The following is a 20,704-nucleotide window of genomic DNA, read 5'->3' as shown; positions in this document are numbered from 1 at the left end:
CGGTGTTAGAAAATATTTCCAAAAGAATTAAAACTGCTAATATTAGATCTATATATAGTGCATATATTATGGAAATAACTTATTTTGCACATGATTAGTCGTGATTAATTTGCATCTAATTTAGAACAGATAGTTTTACTCTACTTGCTGCACGATATGGGAAAAATATGTGATAATGTAATAATATTTCTTATGATATAACTCATGTTAAAAATCACTCTTTTATTAGCAATTAAAAATGTATATATTCATGTTATGATCATACTAAAATAAACAGGTCACGGATGTTTTTCTGAGCTTAAATATTCACTCATTTTCCTTCGGCTTAGTCCCATATTTATCAGGGGTCGCCACAGTGGAATGAACCGCCAACTATTCCCGAATATGTTTTACACAGCGAATGCCCTTTCAGATGCAACCCAGCACTGGGAAGCACCCATACACACTCATTCACACACACACACACTCATACACTACAGACTGGACTGTGGGGGAAACCGGAGCACCCGGAGGAAACCCACGCCAACACGAGGAGGAGCATGCAAACTCCACACAGAAACACCAACTGACCCAGCCAAGACTCGAACCAGAGACCTTCTTGCTGTAAGGCCACAGTGCTAACCACAGAGCCACCGTGTTTCCCTTTAAATAAATAGAATAAAAAATAAACTTAAAAAAACACGAATGTCTAAAAACCTCGGTGGAATTTCAGATTCTCCTTGGCTCTCGTCATTTTCCTCTGTCGTCTCCCAGCGTTAGTGTTTATGAATACTGTTTATCATGTAAATAACTCATTTTGTACGATTAGTCATGATTAATTGACTAATTTAGATTAGAGACTTCTTGTCTATTTGCTGCACGATACTGGGACAATATGTGATGTGCATTAATGATATTTCTTATGGTTTAAATCACATTTAAAAATGCCATTAGCAATTAAAAAACAAACTTAATTATTAATGTAATAATCATACTAAAGTAATCAGGCCATAACTATATATCTGAGCTAATAAAATCAACAACAACACTAAAGACTTTAAAACACCATCAATGAATGAAAACTTCAGTGGAAATTCAGATTCTCATTGGCTGTTGTCATTTTAGTGTTTATGAGTAAAGATCTTGGTAACACTTCAGTTTAGGTCACAGTTCAGGGTATTAACTAACTTTACTAGCTTATTAATCTACTAATTATCTGTTTATAGACCATTTCAATATAGAACATTTCCTGCTTGTCATCAAACTATTTCATAGCTGTAACAAGAAGCAATTCAATCCTAACTTGATGTTGAAACAGCTCTCATAACATTCTTTATTAATATTAGTCTCTTTCTGGAATCTCAGAAGCTTTTAGACATTAAAAATGTAAAACAGGGAATACTTTGGGACCATTGTTTATGTTTACATCCCTCAAAATGGTCTATTCATAGTCAGTAAGGTAGAAGTTGGGTTTAGGTACTGGTAAAATTAGGGATGGCGAATAGATTATACTTTATAAATGCTAATGAACAGTTCCTATTTTATTAACAGGCAGGTAATAAGCCAGTATTTAATAGCGTGAATTGAGAGCTAAAGTATTACCAAGATCCTGAATGAAGACAGTAATGGCTGATTCTGATGCAGAGTGTGCTTTATTTACTCTCAGTGTTTGTCGTTGTTGTTGTGGTCGTGTGAGCGGCTCCTGCTGCGGGTGATGATCTCGAATGGTGTCGGTGGAGCTTTGGGTTTGATGGTTTTGCTGAAGAAGCGAAACACAGACTCCATGCAGACGGCAGGCGCAGAGTCGTGACACTGAGTCCCGGCAGAGATCTGTGTACATCCGGCCTTCAGCGAGCCCACCGAGCGGTTCAGGGCTTTAGTGCTCAAGATCCACGTCCTGGAGTGACACCTGGACAGAGTATAGGCACACATTACACACACACACACACACTAATGGTAAAGTGTAGAAGGGTGACAGCTGAGGCTGTTATTTAACAAGAATTATTCAGATTATTTATTAAATAAACCAGTAATTGTATTTTATTTACACCTACACCAATGTAAGATGGCTAAATCTCTCCAGAATATCAGACCCTAATAACTCTTATGGTATTTCAGGAGACAAGACCACGAGAATGCTCAGGCACTACAACAATAGCCTTTCTGATCTGAGAAGAAGATCAGCAAACCAGCTGTTCGACTCTTCTGTTCAAATCACTGTTGACATAGGCTGGAAAACAGAGCTACACCACACCAGGGGGGAATGCGAGAAAGTTCACCTTAAGCCCCCCTTCTTGACCCTTAAGTTACCTTCTGATCAGAGCAAATCATTCACATTTGATTAATTTACTAATTTATTGTACATTATTAATGTCTACCCCCATCCTAACCCTAAACCCAACCATCACAGTAATGTAAAACAGTAATTATACAGAGTATTATTCATATTGTTTATTAAATTACCCATTTATTGTACGTTATTAAAGCCTACCCCATCCTAACCCTAAACCCAATCATCATAGTAATGTAAAACACTAATTATACAGAATATTATTCATATTATTTATTAAATTACCCATTAAATTGTATTTTATTATTGTTTACCTCTACTCCAACCCTAAATCAACCATCACAGTAATGTAAAACAGTAATTATACAGACTATTATTCATATTATTAATTAATTTACCCATTTATTGTACGTCATTAAAGCCTACCCCATCCTAACCTAAACCCAACCATCATAGTAATGTAAAACAGTAATTATACAGAATATTATTCATATTATTAATTAATTTACTCATTATTGTATATTATTAAAGCCTACCCCATTCCTAACCTAAACCCAACCATCATAGTAATGTAAAACAGTAATTATACAGAGTATTATTCACATTATTTATTAATTTACCCATTAAATTGCATTTGATTAACGTCTACCACCACCTTCACATTATTACCCTTACACAGTTATCTTCAAGTGTTGATCACATAGAGACTGTGTCTGTTCCTCGTATTATTAGATCAAGAAACAAACGTACTGTGTGCTCCAGAAATAATCTATTAAGAATTAAACCAGAAAAAACACTAAAAAGTGAAAATACAAATTTGATGAAGCTTGGTCTCCTAAACATCAGGTCACTAGCACCTAAAGCACTTATCATAAATGAAATAATAACAGATAACAATCTTAATGCACTCTGTCTTACTGAAACCTGGCTGAAACAAAATGACTATATTAGTTTAAATGAGGCAACTCCTCCAGGATTCTTATATAAGCATGAGGCTCGTCAAACTGGTCGTGGTGGTGGAGTCGCGTCAATCTTTAGTGATATTCTTAATGTTAATCAGAGAAACGGACTTATGTTTAGCTCCTTTGAAGTACTAGCGCTTAATGTTGTCCTTCCAAACACTATGCAAAAACCTATGTTATCTCTCGCTCTAATCACCATATATAGACCTCCAGGACCCTATGTCAATTTTCTAAAAGAGTTTTCTGATTTTATCTCTGACTTACTAGTTAAAACTGATAAAATACTAATTGTAGGAGACTTTAACATCCACATAGATGACGCTAACGACACATTAGGGCTCGCGTTTACGGACTTGCTGGTCTCACTAGGAATAAAGCAAAATGTTATTGGTCCAACTCATCGCCTAAAGCATACACTAGATCTAATTCTGTCTTATGGAATTGAGGTCACTGATGTAGACATTATACCACAAAGTGATGATATTACAGACCACTACCTCTTACTATATAAGCTGTGTTTACCTGAAATTAGCAGATCCGCTCCGATATATCGTCCTAGTAGAACTATTGTTCCATCCACTAAAGATGAATTTATAAACAACTTACCTGATCTTTCTCTACTTCGAAATGCACCCGCAAACGCAAATGACCTTGATGTAGTAACCAGCAGTATGGATGCCATCTTTACTAGCACTTTAAATACTGTGGCACCCATCAAACTAAAAAAGGCTAGAGAGAATAAAACTACACTATGGTATAATAGTCATACCCGCGCTCTCAAAACAGCAGCCCGTGCCCTGGAACGTAAATGGAAAAAAACTAATTTAGAAGTCTTTAGAATTGCATACAAAGACAGTATGTCCAGCTATAGGAGGGCTTTAAAATCTGCCAGGGCTGAGCACCTCCGCAAACTGATAGAAAATAATCATAACAATCCTAGATTCTTATTTAACACCATCGCTAAATTAACAAATAATCGGTCATCTTTGGAACAAAACGTTCCACCGCAAATTAGTAGTGATGACTTCATGAATTTTTTCAGTGATAAAATAGAAGGCTTTAGACAGAAAATAGGAGATATTAAACTTTCTGCACCGCCTTATACTTCAGATCCAGTAAACACGCCTCTGAATCTAAATAACCTACAGTGCTTTAAAATCATAGAACAGGAAGAGCTAGACAAAATTATAAATAGCTCTAAATCAGCTACGTGTATATTGGACCCAATTCCAACAAAGTTACTGAAAGAATTGCTACCTGTTATAGGAGAACCTCTTCTTAACATTATCAACTCTTCTTTATCTTTAGGCCATGTTCCAAATCCTTACAAGTTAGCTGTTATTAAACCTATTATTAAGAAACCACAACTGGAACCCAGCAACTTAGCTAATTATAGGCCTATTTCAAACCTTCCATTTATATCTAAAATACTAGAAAAAGTTGTTTCTGCTCAATTATGCTCCTTTCTGCAGACCAACAATGTTTTTGAAGTGTTTCAGTCAGGTTTCAGAGCTCATCACAGTACAGAAACTGCATTAGTGAAAATAACCAACGATTTACTCTTAGCTGCTGACCAAGGGTGCATCTCGCTATTAGTTCTACTCGATCTTAGTGCTGCATTTGACACCATTGACCATGGTATCCTTATTAATTGCTTAAAGTCTACAGGTGTCCAGGGACAGGCCCTACAATGGTTTAAGTCATACTTATCTGACCGTTACCAGTTTGTAAATATTAATGGACAGCCTTCACAAATCAGCCCAGTAAAATACGGGGTGCCTCAAGGATCAGTTTTAGGCCCTTTACTGTTTACAATATACATGCTACCCCTGGGAGACATTATTAGAAGACATGGGATCAGCTTTCACTGCTATGCAGATGATACTCAATTATATATTTCAACTAAACCTGACGAGACGTCTAATCTGTCCAAGCTAACTGAGTGTATTAAAGATGTTAAAGACTGGATGACCAACAATTATCTTCTCTTAAACTCAGACAAAACAGAATTATTACTTATTGGGCCTAAATCCTGTACACAGCAGATCTCACAACTCGATCTACAATTAGAGGGATACAAAGTTAGCGTTAGTTCTACTATAAAAGATCTGGGTGTCATATTAGACAGCAATTTAACTTTTAAAAATCATATTTCCCATGTCACAAAAACTGCTTTCTTTCATCTGAGAAATATAGCTAAGTTACGAAGTATGCTATCCATCTCAGATGCAGAAAAGCTAGTCCATGCTTTTATGACTTCTAGGCTGGACTACTGTAATGCTCTGTTTGCTGGCTGCCCAGCATCCTCTATTAACAAACTTCAATTAGTACAAAATGCAGCTGCCAGAGTTCTAACCAGGTCTAGAAAATTTGATCACATCACCCCAATTTGATCCTCCTTACACTGGCTGCCTGTTAAGTTTCGTATTGAATTTAAAATATTGCTTCTTACATATAAAGCTCTAAATAATCTAGCTCCTGCTTATCTAACCAATCTTCTGTCTCGCTACAATCCAACTCGCTCTTTAAGATCCCAAAACTCAGGACTTCTGGTAGTACCTAGAATAGCAAAGTCGAGTAAAGGAGGTCGAGCCTTCTCATTTATAGCTCCTAAACTCTGGAATAGCCTTCCTGATAACGTCCGAGGCTCAGACACACTCTCCCAATTCAAAACTAGATTAAAGACCTATCTGTTCAGTAAAGCATACACTTAGTGCACCACTTAGGGGGCTTCCACACAGGTTATGCATCTTGCTGATATACACTGTGAACATCAGCTACGCTAATTATTCTCTTTATTCTCCATTTCCACCTGGGGATACTCTTCCCGAGGCCCTCAGACTATGCAGAGTCACTGATTCAATCCAAGACCAACGACGAGATGATCCCAAGGTTTCCATATCCTGGACCTGGCCGAATCCTGAACAACTACTGCGATGGTCATGGAAGAGTGGAGAACATGAGACTGTTTCCTATGACGCTCCAGAGACAGACGAGTCTTCGCTGAGGCCAGCTTCCAGCCTCCGCCACTGAGACTGCAGCTCTGCACAAGACGTTTGGCCAGCGGAGAAATTAAAATGGTCGTGCACAACTGAGCCTGGTTTCTCTCAAGGTTTTTTTTCTTCACTTCCGCCTTTAGTGAAGTTTTTTTTCCCTCGCCGCTGTCGCTACTGGCTTGCATGGTTCAGGATCTGTAGAGCTCCGCATCGTTGGATTTGCTCTTCAGTATTTGGACTCTCAGTAGTGATTATTAAACCACACTGAACTGAGCTAAACTGAACTTAACTTAAACACTACAAACTGAACTACACTGTTCCTATTTACTGTGACCTTTTATGTGAAGCTGCTTTGACACAATCTACATTGTATAAGCGCTATACAAATAAAGGTGAATTGAAATTGAATTGAATTGAATCAGATGGATTGCTGTTATGATCATTTTTCCATATTTTCCAACTTCAGTGATTTATTTATTTATTTATTTTTTAAGTCAGTGTTGAGCACCTGAGCCAGTCTCGTCCGGCTTTCCCCAGCGGCTGATGCCACAGACTGTGACTGGAGTCCAGAAAAGCCACAGCCGTGACCCGCCGCTGCACCTCCTCCATCCGGCAGCACAGCAGATCCACAAACGCCAGACCTCCGTATCCATGAGCCACCACACACACATGCTGCGCCGCGCTCACACACACGAGACGCCGCCACACTGCAGACACGTGCTCCTCCGGCGTCTGCAGAAAACGACATGACATTACAGGTCTGTGTTCATATTTAAAACTGCAGTATATAAGACTGACACCCAGTGGCTGAACTGGGTATTGCAGTCCAAAATCAAAACACTTTTTCACTCGGCCCCTCTGAGGCTGACTCCACGTGAACGCAGGATGCCAGATTGACGACATAAAGCGGGCATGGCTGACCATGGAGCCTATCTAGTTTGAAAAATATTTTTAGTTTCGTTTAGAAATTTATGTTTAGTCAAGCTCTTGATGGATGCGTTTGGCGCCACCTACTGGTGTTTCTCTAAACAGCTGCAGCTCAGATTTTCCACCACAGATGAGTGGTTATTAATTCTAAAAACCATTATTATTTTTGATAAAAAAATTTCACTCCAGTTTTCGGTTGACTATTGTTAGTTTTTCAATTACTATTAATATTTAATTTAATTTTAGTTGAATTTCAGTCAGACTGATAAGTTTTTTGACTAATAGTTTATGTTTACTAAAATGGTCTGCACATCTAATTATGACAGTTAAATATTTCTAACATTTTTATAGAAAAGATGCATATTTGTATATAATCAAGCTCTTGACTGATGCGTTTGGCGCCACCTACTGGTGTTTCTCTAAACAGCTGCAGCTCAGATTTTACACCACAGAATGAGTGATTATTAATTCTGAAAACCATTATTATTTTATTTCAGTTAGTTTTTCAATAGCTGTTGTTAGTTTAGTTTCAGTTTTTCATTTATTGTGAGTTTTTTTATTATTTAAGCTAAATTTCCGTCAGACTAAAATGTTTTTTGACCAAAAGTTTGTCTTGATGCATTTGGCGCCCCCTACTGGTGTTTCTCTAAACAGTTGACCAATAGTTTTACTCTTAGTTTTTGTTTATACATATCTTTCATTTAATTTGTTTTTGTATATAGTTAAGCTCTTGACGGATGCGTTTGGCGCCACCTACTGGTGTTTCTCTAAACAGCTGCAGCTCACATTATACACCACAGAATAAGTCTTTATTAATTCTGAAAACAGTTATTATTTTCGCCAATTATTGTGTCCTTTCAGTTTTCCGTTGATTTTTGTTGGTTTTTCGTTTATTATGAATTTTTCATTTCAATTAAGTTAAATTTCTGTCAGACTAAAATGTTTTTGAACAATAGTTTTAGTTTTTGTTCACTAAAATAACCTTGGTCTGCACATCTAATTATGCTGGTCAAATAATTGTAACATTTCTATAGAAAAGATGTTTTTGTACATATTTAAGCTCTTGACGGATGCGTTTGGCGCCACCTACTGCTGTTTCTCTAAACAGTCACAGCTCAGATTTTACACAGCAGAATGAGTGATTATTAATTCTCAAAACCATTATTATTTATTTCAGTAGCTGTTGTTCATTTAGTCTTATCTTTTTCATTTATTGTGGATTTTTTTGTATTATTTCAGCTAAATTTCAGTCAGACTAAAATGTTTTTGACCAGTAGTTTTAGTCTTGACTGATGCTTTTGGTGCCACCTACTGGTGTTTCTCTGAACAGCTGACCAATAGTTTTAGTCTTAGTTCATTCATTCAATTTCCTTTCGCTTATTCCCTTTATTCATCAGGGGTCACCACAGCGGAATGAACCACCAATTTGTCTACCATGTGTTTTACACAGCGTATGCCCTTCCAGCTGCAACCCAGTACTGTGAAATACTAGAAAAGATGTGTATTTGTATATAATCAAGCTCTTGAGGCATGCATTTGGCGCCACCTACTGGTGTTTCTCTAAACAGCCGCAGCTCAGATGTTTATCGTTGATTTGACCAATAGTCTTGGTTTCCTTAAATAACCTTGTTGTGCAGGTCTCCATTAGGGTTCATGATGATAACAGCGTAGTCTTCCATCAGAGCCCAGCGCAAGTACGGGATCTGGCTACCGGTCTCCAAGCCCTCGTGAGCCGTGATCTTCCAGCTCCAGAGTCCGCCTTGCACCGTTCCCCGGTCCTGCAGGAGAAGCAGCAAACACCCAGCATGCTCCAGGGCTCCGGGGGTCATGAACACAGAGCTGTGTTCCTCCAGACGCATCTGAAAGTTCTGCTGTAGGAGTGTGTAAACGTGCTGCGTCAGGAATCTGCACAGTCTACGCTGCTCCGTTTCCGTCTGCAGAGCGTCTCGTGGGTGGAAGCGGAACCGGTATGGCTCACCAGTGTGTGTGTGTCGAAGGCGGCCGTCAGTGGAGAACGAGTACGGGAACTCAGATTCACTGGATTCTGGGCACTCCGACATCATGCAGGACTTTAATCTGCAAACAAATTATAAATAGATTTATATATAGATATTATATTATATATGTACACACACACACACACACATATATATAAAAATATTAAATCACAAAAGCAACAAAAATAAATGCACTACAGAATGTTACATTTTCACACAAATGCACAAAGTATTTCGACATTATGCGGGACTGAATCTGCAAAAACATTCATTAAAAATGCGTTTATATTATAGTATAGTGTAGTATATTATATTATATTATATTATATAAATGCTTTTTTTTATTTATATTTATTTTTTCATCAAAACATTCCAGCATCTTAGAGTGAATAGTTTAATAGTTAAACCGTATTATTCACTCTGAAAAACGCGTGTGTTGATGTGCATTTTAAAATGAAATTACTCTGTTAGAATAGTTGGGTTAAAAATACCCCAACATATAACCCAACTATAGGTTATTATAGCACCTTCCCAACTATGGGTTATTTTAACCCAATGCATTGAGTTATTTCATTTAGTCAATGCATTGGGTTATTTTGGTTAAATGTTATTTTTTCCATTGTGGTTTTACTATATTGCTACTAGTACTACTATTAATTAATTTTGTGTATTTACTTGAGTAAATGTGTGTAAATCTATATTTATTCAATTTTTTAATTAATTACAGTAATATTATTGACTAATGTGAAAATGTTGATCTGATTTATGTACAATACAGTGTGTACAGTAATATTTTCAGTCTTTCAGTAGAGATATTTTATGAAAGACTTGCTTTGATCACCAAATCAAGTGAATCTAATTGGATTTGCATTTTAAACATTAAATAAAAGTTAAAAATAGATGATTTTTTATGTCATATATTAAGGTTTAAGTTGTGATACTCCCAAAATAATTGCAGATTTTTACCAAAATTCCCAGCAGAAATAGCAAAAAAATGTCCGCAGATTCCATCTGGCCCTAATTATAGCTGTGTAAATAAATAACATACAGTGTTCAAAAATACTGAAAATGCTTCATTTCCCTTACATCTTAGTTCCAGAAACTTTTGTTAAAATAAATCAAGAATCGCAAACAATGAAGAAACAGAAGACCGTGCAGACAGTGATAAACTGTGCAAGCAGGAAATCATGTGTTGATGGAGCAGAATATGGAGCTCTGTGTGCTGTAGAGAGTGTCCAGCAGCAGAGTATCCATAATGTACAATACATTTTAACCACATCCAAACGCTTCTAAAAGATGGTCTTGGCTGGTGAAGCGGATATAAAAACACGACATGGAGAGGTAATAAACAACAACAACAATATTATTGTGTTATAGCTTAAATAAACTATAACACAAAAACAACACGCATATTAATACAGCTGTTTTGTGTCAGTTAAATCAGTTGACTGTTGAAATTTTTAACCCAACTGGGTATTAAATAAATAACCAAATAAAGGTAAAAAAATAACCCAACAAAGCACCAAATATTTAACTCAACGGGTTGAGTTATTAATAAATAACATAATAAAGGTTAAAAATAACCCAGCAAAGCACCAAATATGTTTAACTCAATCTTTGGGTTAAATAAATAACTCAAAGTTTTTACATTTGTACATTTATAGCCCAGTTGTTGGGTCAAATATGTAAAAACCCAAAGCTGGGTTAAGACAACCCACTGTGTTGGCAGTGCTGGCGAAGGTTACTAAAATGGATTGTTTTAACCCAGTTTTAGGTCAAGTGTGAACAATTTCTTTCAGATAAATTTAAATTATATAACCAGCATTACAGACAAATATGAACCCAATGTTGGGTTATTTTTAAATATATATATTTCAATTACATTTTTAACACAACTGTTGGGTCAAATATGAATAAACCCAACAGTAGGTACATTTTTTCAATTGCATTTAATGACACTTTTTAACCCAACTGCTGGGTCCATATTTGACCCAGTGTTGAGGTTAAACAACCACATTTTTTGAGTGTGATGTTAGAATCTTGTGCTCCTTCTTTTATGCAACTGAAAGTGTTCCTCAGCCGCTTATCATGAAAGGTTGTGGGTTGTTGTTTTTCGTCTGGGCTGGCCTGTTTGTTTGTGGTAATAGTTAAGTGAATGTGACTCTGCTAAGCAGGAGACTCAGAAACATTAATAAATATTAATTATTCCAAAAGGTTTACTGCTGCTAGTATAAAATTTACCTCCAAATCAAAGCCTGTTAATTCACTATCAACACTGTCCTCTGAGGACTAGTTAAAGTTTACCTGAAGTAGCTCTTCAGCGCTCAGTTGACTGAAGAATAAGCAGATCGAGATCATGTGACAGCTGTTATTGATTATCATCAGGCTAGTATAAATACTGTAGTGCTCACTAGATAGTGTATGCTAATTGTGAAAAATAACAGTTGACGAACAGTTTAATGTTGTCGTTTCCTTAAAAATATGTCTGAAATGTTTTATTTGTGTGTGTAAAATCAGTTTTGGTAGTCGCTCAAGTATTGAATCCTAATGTCGTGTTTATTCTATCTAGTGTGCACTAGACAGTGTTCTATCCTACATGGTAGGGCACACTTTTCTAATACTGAACGCTAAATGTAAACAAGCTTACATTTCCCCTTAAACGTTTGATATTATTGTTTAATTTATTAAAGAGTTTTTGATACGAATAAGTAAAATCGAAAACTAATAAATATATATGAAAAAAAATCAAGCGGAACTGATGTTTGCAGATTTCCCACCGACGGAGTTTCACCGACACACCGCATGTTGATCAAACATGGCAGCGACCTTGTGAAGCCGACGTGAATTATAACTAGCAGCAGAAATGAACATTTATACACGTTTACATTGCAAAAACCCATGAGTTCCAGATTCAGTCATGTTCCCAGTAGTGAAGAGTGTCTTTCTGGGAATTTTCCGGTCATCCAGTCAGACAGGTACATTTAAATAACTAATAATCTCATTTACATATAACGATATTTTATTAAATCAGTAGTTTCCATTATTAGCAGGAACACGCGACATGTTTGGATTCATATAGTATGGCGATAGATTTATTTTCTTACCCTGTGCCTAAACATGGTAGTCAGCAGTGGTTAGTAATAGTACCAATGCAGGTTTATTGATAAAAGTTAGCATATTTGGTACACGATGCTAATTCAAAGTGCTTCACGCGAAAACGAAGGTTACAAAACACAAAATACATTGAGTACAAGAAATGAAGAGGCTTAAAATGAATATAAATAGAAAGAAAGACACAAATAGTGGGATTACAAATAGTAAACAGTAGTTCACTGTGTAGTAGCTTGAGCTAGTTTAGTAGTCTGCATAATTATTGATCCGGGTTAACTAGTTTAGAGTAACTCCGCCATTGAACCTGTTTACTAGTAGCTGAATCTCTGAGTGGTTTGTCTGATATTGTTATTCATTCATTCATTTTATTTCAGCTTAATCCCTTTATTCATCAGGGGTTGCCACAGCGGAATGAACCGCCAACTTATCACGCCAACACAGGGAGAACATGCACACTCCACACAGGAATGCCAAATGACCCAGCTGGGACTTGAACCAGCGACCTTCTTGCTGTGAGGCCACAATGCTGAGCCACCGTGTCGCCCTGATATTGTTAACTCTGGGTTAATGGGTTGGTTATGAAGTTAAATGTGGTGTCACTGGTTTGAGCCTCGGCTGGGTCAGTTGGTGTTTCTATGTGTAGTTTGCATGTTCTCCCCGTGTTGGCATGTGTTTCCTCCGGGTGCTCCGGTTTCCCCCACAGTCCAAACACATCCGCTATAGGGGAACTGATGAACTAAATTGGCCCTAGTGTATGTGTGGGTGTTTCCCATTATTGGGTTGCGACAGGAATGGCATCCGCTGTGTAAAACATATGCTGGAATAGTTGGCGGTTCATTCCGCTGTGGCAACCTCTGCCATAAAGACGTAAGCTGAAAGAAAAGGAATGAAATGATTAATGCTAACTCACACACTAGTTTACTAGTTGCTAACTGTCTGTCTGTCTGTCTGTCTGGTCTTCAGGTGTGCTGCAGAAACAGATGAAGCTGCTGTCGGCGGGGCTGAAGACTTATGAAATCCCTCCAGACTTCAGCCGTAAATATGCATTTACCCTCATAGTTGATATTTAAATTTTTTTATTTTCAGCTTTTTTATTTTCATAATAATTTTAGTTAAAATTTGGATAATTTTGTTTTTAAAACCTTTTTAAAAAACATTTTAACCTAAAATGCCTGTGTTTTAAAATTAATTTTAATTAAGTGTGTCAGATTAATGTTAATAAACAATGTTTTTTTGCAAATAATTTGACTCTTTTATTTCAAATCGTTGTCAAGTTTCAGCTTTTGGCAGTTTTTTGATGTAGCATTTTCTTATTAGATATCAGATAGATATTAGATATTAGATAGATAATATGTTTTTATTTGTATATTACTAATATTGTTTAATAAATATAAAAAATTGCAAAAAAATAATCACAAATTTTGTAACATTTCCCTGGATATTTAAGAAATTCTATAATGTTAATTTTATTTGATTTAAGATTATACTATAAAGTTACAATATTGATATTTATCTTACATTTATTTGTCATAATTTATAGTTGAAGGCAAAATTATTAATAAAATATTTAGACATTTTTATTATTATTAAATATTATTGAAGATGGGCAACACGGTGGCTTGGTGGTTAGCACTGTGTCCTCACAGCAAGAAGGTCGCTGGTTCGAGTGTCAGCTGGGTCAGTTGGCATTTCTGAGTTAGCATGTTCTCCCCGTGTTGGTGTGGGTTTCCTCTGGGTGCTCCGGTTTCCCCCACAGTCCAAACACATGCGCTATAGGGGAACTGATGAACTGAATTGGCCGTAGTGTGTGTGTGTGTGTGTGAGAATGAGAAGGGCTGGAAGGTCATCTGTTGTGTAAAGCATATGCTGAAATAGTTGGCGGTTCATTCCGCTGTGGTGACCCCTAAAGAATAAAGAGACTAAGCTGAAGGAAAATGAATGAATGAATGAATGAATGAATGAAGACAAAACTATTATTCTTATAATTAGGAGAGATAGTAATTGTACAAAAACACAAACCCTGCGTGTTCAGTATTGTATGAAATGGTGTTTGTGATTTAATTATCACACTGAGGCGTGTGCAGCGTTCACTTCATACCTGATTGTGTTTCTCTCTCACACACACACAGATGTGGTTTTACCTGAGAAACCCAAACTCAAGTTCATGGAGAAAGTGCCGAGTCTGAAACAAGCCAAGAAGGAGATGAAGAGGCTGCGGGACATTCAGGGCCCGTCCAAAACAGCCACCAAATTCAGCCAGGGAGAGTACGGCATTCTGGTCAGTGACACACACACACACACACACACACACACTATTTACGTTTAGACAGCAGACCTAATCACCAGAAGTAATAATGCTGAAGTTAATAACTAGACGACTGATTCAGAAAGATTTTGTTTCTGTGCTGTTAAATTGTGTAAAGCGCTTTAGGACTACTATGTGTGTGTCTGTTTACGCATGTATACATATGTGTGTGTATTAATATGAATTTGTATATATATGCAACGTGTGTATATATATATATATATATATATATATATATATATATATATATATATATATATATATATATATATATATATATATATTAGAGCTGCACAATATATTATTTCAGCATCAATATCATAATGTGCACATTTGCAGTAGTCACATCACAGGATCTGCAACATTGAGTAATGATTTTAGTTGACCCAGAGAAACAGACACATGAGTATTGTGTAGTTATTGGAGAGTTTAACAATAGTGGAGAAAAGGTTTTTCATCTACTGTGTTTTTAAGGCCGGACAGCTTTCAAAGTATTCAGGCACAAGACATTTTACCGTTTGTAACTTTAATAAAGAATAATTTTATTGAAATATTCGTACAATAAAGACAGTCTTATTTTACATATAAAATAATATTCAAATTCTGAACCTGAATACTATTTGACTGCCCTGAAAACCCTAAAACACTGTTTATTTCACTTTTATCTTTGCTTTTAATTCATTTTTTGAAGAAACACAATCATTCCACTCAATCTGTATTTATAATGTATCCAAATAGCAGTTTTTAAGTCAGCTGGTGAAATTGTTTATATACATCACAACGTGTGTGTGTGCGTGCGTGCGAGCGCGTGTGTGTGTGTGTATGGTATGTGTGGGCGTGTGTATGTGTGTGTATATGTGTGTGTGTGTGTGTGTGTGTGTGTATATATATATATATATATATATATATATATATATATATATATATATATATATATATATATATATATATATATATATATATATATATATATAAATATAAATAAATGTGTGTGTATATGCACATATGTGTGTGTGTGTGTATATGCACATGTGTGTGTGTGTGTATATGCACATATGTATGTGTATGTATGTTTATATGTCTGTGTATATGCATATGTGTGTTTTTATATGCATGTGTAAATTTGTGTGTGCATGCATGTGTATATGCGTAAATGTGTAAAGTTGTGTGTGTGTGTATTTATGGATATGTGCATTTGTGTCTTTATATGTGTGTGTGTATGCATATGTGGGTTTTAGATTTATGTGCGTGTATGCATATGTGTTGTGTGTGTGTGTGTGTGTGTGTGTGTGTGTGTGTGCGTGTGTGTGTGTGTGTGTGCATATGTAAATGTGCGTACGTGTAATGTGCATGTGTATTTATGTGAGTGTGTGTGCATGATTATGTGAGGTCTGTCTGTAGGCGAGTATGTATGCATGCATGTGTAAATGTGTGTGTGTGTATGTCTGTGTGAAAACTAATATTGCTTAAGGGGGCTAATAATATTGATCTTAAAATGGCTTTAAAACAATTAAAAACTGCTTTTATTCTAGCCAAAATAAAACAAATAAGACTTTCTCCAGAATAAAAAATATTAGAGGAAATACTGTGAGAAATTCCTGAATCTGTTCAACATCTTGTGGGAAATATTGGAAAAATAATAAATATAATAATTTTGACTTCAACTGTACATGTGTGTATGTGTGTGTATGTGTCTGTGCACTTCTGTGTGTATATGCGATTATGCATGTGTAAATGTATGTGTGTGTGTTAATGTGTGTGTGTGTGTGTGTGTGCAGGCTCTGGGTGGTGGGTTCCTGCACTGGGGACACATAGAGATGATGCGTCTGACCATAAACCGCAGCATTGACCCCAGCAGCATGTTTGCGGTGTGGCGTTTCCAGCCTCCACACAAACCCATCACCAGGAAGAGTCTGGGTCAGCGCATGGGCGGAGGCAAGGGCGCCATCGACCACTACGTGACGCCCATCAAGTGCGGCCGGCTAGTGCTGGAGGTGGGGGGACACCTGGAGCTGGCACAGGTGGAGGCCGTGCTCAAACAAGTGGCCAAAAAACTGCCCTTCCCTGCTAAGGTCAGTGCAGCACACACACACACACACACACACACACACTGCTGCTCTGAGCAAGCTTATAAAAATGACAAACAAATCATGATGACAAGTCTTTTATATTGCATTGACTTATTTTAATAAGGTTTGAACTGCATTTAAGTTATACAAAGCATGTATACTTCTTATGTTAGTCAGTTTGCTTGGTGTAAGCTGGTTGAGATGACTAGAAAAGTTCATTTAATTCAACTCAAACAGTTTAAGGCAGCAACAGCTTTACAGTGTAGTAAACTGAAATCAATAGATCAAATTCACATCTTATTAGACACATACAGAGTCAGAAGCTGCATCTCAAATGGCACACTATCCCAGTGTTTCCCAACCCTGTTCCTGGAGGCACACCAACAGTACATATTTTGGATGTCTCCCTTATCTGACCCATTAACTTCAGGTGTTGGAGTCTCTTCTGATGTTATGATGAGTTGATTCAGGTGTGTTTGATTAGGGAGAGGTTGAAAATGTGGACTGTTGGTGTGCCTTCAGAAACAGGGTTGGGAAACACTGCACTATACACTCATGCACTATGTACTTATGCACTTACACACTCAACAGCATAGTATATGCATGTAGTGTCGTCCCAAATCGAACACTAATGTTTTTTTACTAAGAGGAAATTCAATCCTTTTCCCTGATAATGTTTGCCGGTTGCCAAATCAGTGAAATAAATCAAACTATTAAATAATACCTGCCTTGAGTATAACCGCATTCACCATCGGGAGGCGCTATAATTTAATAATCCAACATGTGCGCCCGATAGCTCCGCCCCTTCCACTACATGTGCAAACCAGTGGTCGTTGAATGTGTGAAGTGCACACCTGTCAACACTCCCGTTTTCCCCGGGATTTTACCGTATTTTACAGTTCTATCCTGCTATCATCCCGTAAAGGTAATTTCCCGTATTTCTCCAGTATTTTCAGTCTTTCTCTGAAGGTTGGCAAATAAACCTTAAAGAGCCGAGCCTTCCTATATGCAACCCATACCTCCCAACCACCAGGGGCCGCCCCTTACTCTTAAATGTGAGTCTGTCCTGTGCTTTCGCTTTGTTTAGGCATGGAGACACTTTGAAATAAATATAGAAACGGTGGGATTCACTTTCCTTTTCATTACAGGTACCATCTCCCCTTCATATGCAATCCTCAAAACAGTCATATAGCGGTGCGTGACTGTCAGCTGACGCGCTCCATAGTGATCAATAGTTTCCCAAACAGATTCTGTACACACGATTTGAAGCAGAGCGAAAGTCTCAATAGTATCTGGATGCAGCCTTTATGATGCAAGCTGAGCAATGCAATGTCCGATACAATGCACTCAATGGAGCTAGTGACGTCACTGTGAGGGGTAGGGTTAGGTAAACCCATTGAAAAGCATTGGATGCAGCACAGATTGCACTGCACCAGGTCTGCATCCAGGTTTTGGGTGCGTGTTTAAACAGACATACACATAATTAATAACAATAATATCTAAAGATGTTGATCTGGGTGTTTTTTTTTCAAACACAACTAATTTCTTCCTAAATGAGTATAAAATGTTAGGAAAGCAATTAAATGCTTTCACTATAACATTAGATGTGTGCATTTGTAAAGTGAAACCTGTTATTTAATGTAATGAAAAGAAAAAATCTAAATAAATAAGAGTTCATTCGCTGCTCTTTAATCAGAATGTGTGAGTTATACAGTGAAGAAACGGCTCATGAGATTTGATAGCTTGATTCTATTTCATTATAATAGCTTTTAGTTTTAATAAGCTGGACTGTTTGCTAATGTATTTGCTGCTAATGTATACTATTTATTTTTATTTTGGAAATATTAATAATAAAATGTATTACTCACCATTTAGCAGTCTAGTTGCAATGAAACAGCTCCACATGAACATATTTAGTCATTTGGGGATTTTTTAAAGAGGGGGTCGGGTCGGGGGAGTCCCTTATTATGTTGGGCATATTCCTTATTTTCACATCCCAATGTTGACAGGTATGGTGAAGTGTCCATCATTCCACACTTCATTTTACCGGCTGAATGAGTGCATCATCTGTGCACTTATTATTTTTAGAGTTTTTACTACTTACACTATTTATACTACAAAATGGCGTAGAATAGTGCATAAGTATGTGATTTGGCACGCAGCTATACACTGTGTGATATGCAGACAAACGCTTACACAACCACTCGTGACCTTAATAATAAAATGAAGAATCTAAATTATGGAATAAAATAATAATAAGAAAAGCAAATGTAGATATAAAAATAGAAGTTATGATCAAAACTTAATAATCAATGGATCAAAGTAACCTTAAAAATGTGTCTGAGATCAGTAAGGTTTATAATCTAACAGACTCTATGAAGGTTTTGAAGTGGGCTTCATATGACTCAGACTTTAAACCAAACACTTAAGATATGCGTTTTAAAATATGAGACAACAACTTATTCTTCACTTATGGATAAAGGACATTTATTAGATTTTAATTCAATAAAATAAAAATGTAATTTAGACTCCAAAGACTTCCTTAAATATGTTCAGCTCTGACAACACTTCTATCAAAACATTAAAAAAGGCACTGATGGTGATACGATTAAGAGTGCTCTAGTTAAATTAATCTCCTCAGCTTATATGGCTAAACCAATGTCAAAAACTAGAACTAAATTATATAAATCACTGATGGACTTACAAGGGGATTCATCTCTGTACATTAAGGAAAGAAGGGAGAAAGAAAGTGGCATTATCATCTAAAATGAGGATTGGCTAAATATATGTAAATTACAGTGGGCTACTTCCAGTTCTTCATATTGGAGAGATATGCTGGAGAAATATTATTGGTTTATTCCTCACCCCAAAACAGAAAATGTCCTTTTATGGAAACTCAAATAGTCGGAGGCATTGCGGATCACATGACGCTAACCATTTTCACATATTTTGGGGATGCCCTAATATTAGAGGTTTTTGGAAAGGGATACACAGCACTTTAGAAAATATCTGTAATATTTCAATTGATTTCAGCTTTGAGGTACTTTACTTGGGTATGCTGTCAATGGATTCCTTGGAAAGAAAAAGCAATGGACAGTGAGTGCAGTGGCTGTAGAAAAAAACACTGGAAACCTATTGAGTGTCCTCACAATTCACTAAAGAAAACCTGTGTGTGTGTGTGTGTGTGTGTGTGTGTGTGTGTGCGCGCAGGTGGTGAGCAGAGAGAGTCTGGCGTTGATGTATAAAGAACATGCTGAACGCGTCTCCAACAACCAGAATCCCTGGAGCTTTCAGAGGATCGTCCGCTCCAATATGCTGGGTATCCGAAAAGTGCTGAGCCCGCTGGACGTACACAACCACGGCAGATACACCGGCAAATTCTTCGACCCCAGCAGGGTGTAGTGTGTGTGTGTGTGTCTGAGAGAGAATGTGTGTGCTCATGAGAGTATGTGTGTTTGTGTCCTTGTGTGCTCATGAGTGTGTCTCTGTCTGTGTGTGCAGGAGTGCGTGCGTGTGTGAGACAGATGTGTTATCACTCAGATGATGAACACACACACTCGAGCAGGATGTGGTGTGCTAATATTTAGAGAGCTTTTATAAGCACAAGATCAAGATCAGTTGTTTTGAGTGATCGGCTCTTTTATCACACATGTTTTGCAAGACTTTCAGCTTTTGCACGCGCACACACACACACACACACACACACACACACACACACACACACACACACACACACATAACATGTAATCCATACACAGAGATCTCATGTCTACTGTCAAATCTGTGAGTGTATAAATGTTAAATGCACATGCTGACAGTGTGTATAACAAATAAATGTGGTTTCTTTCCAGTGTGAGTTATTATTATATTTGCATCCTACACTATTATTCTTTTAGACGTGTCAAATTATACATATAAATACACATGAATACATTAATTAAATGAAAGTTAAATGGCAGCATTAATGTAATTTGAACTCTCACTGAGAAACTTCAGTCATTTTTATTGTGTATTATTTTTTAATTTAAACATTTTCTCACATTTTTATATTTATTTTAAATTCTCATA

The 20,704-nt window shown here is 36.8% G+C and overlaps 2 protein-coding genes across 2 annotated transcripts; one reads left to right on the top strand and one right to left on the bottom strand.

Moving 5' to 3' along the window:
- Positions 1-1,547: 1,547 nt before the first annotated feature.
- Positions 1,548-11,531, bottom strand: si:ch73-41e3.7 (uncharacterized protein LOC572312 homolog). The gene is made up of 4 exons (XM_056463939.1): positions 11,456-11,531; positions 8,780-9,230; positions 6,736-6,959; positions 1,548-1,888 (listed from the first exon to the last, which is right to left on the bottom strand). The coding sequence occupies exons 2-4, from the start codon at positions 9,215-9,217 to the stop codon at positions 1,642-1,644; spliced, it is 909 nt and encodes a 302-aa protein (XP_056319914.1). The 5' UTR covers positions 9,218-9,230; positions 11,456-11,531; the 3' UTR covers positions 1,548-1,641.
- Positions 11,532-11,941: 410 nt separating this feature from the next.
- Positions 11,942-20,486, top strand: mrpl16 (mitochondrial ribosomal protein L16). Its single transcript, XM_056463928.1, has 5 exons — positions 11,942-12,126; positions 13,226-13,297; positions 14,392-14,540; positions 16,346-16,639; positions 19,847-20,486. The coding sequence occupies exons 1-5, from the start codon at positions 12,069-12,071 to the stop codon at positions 20,036-20,038; spliced, it is 765 nt and encodes a 254-aa protein (XP_056319903.1). The 5' UTR covers positions 11,942-12,068; the 3' UTR covers positions 20,039-20,486.
- The last annotated feature ends 218 nt before the right edge of the window (positions 20,487-20,704 follow it).

Source organism: Danio aesculapii, chromosome 1 (assembly GCF_903798145.1).
Source record: "Danio aesculapii chromosome 1, fDanAes4.1, whole genome shotgun sequence".
NCBI lineage: Eukaryota > Metazoa > Chordata > Actinopteri > Cypriniformes > Danionidae > Danio > Danio aesculapii.
This window is presented reverse-complemented; position numbering and strand designations above follow the sequence as displayed.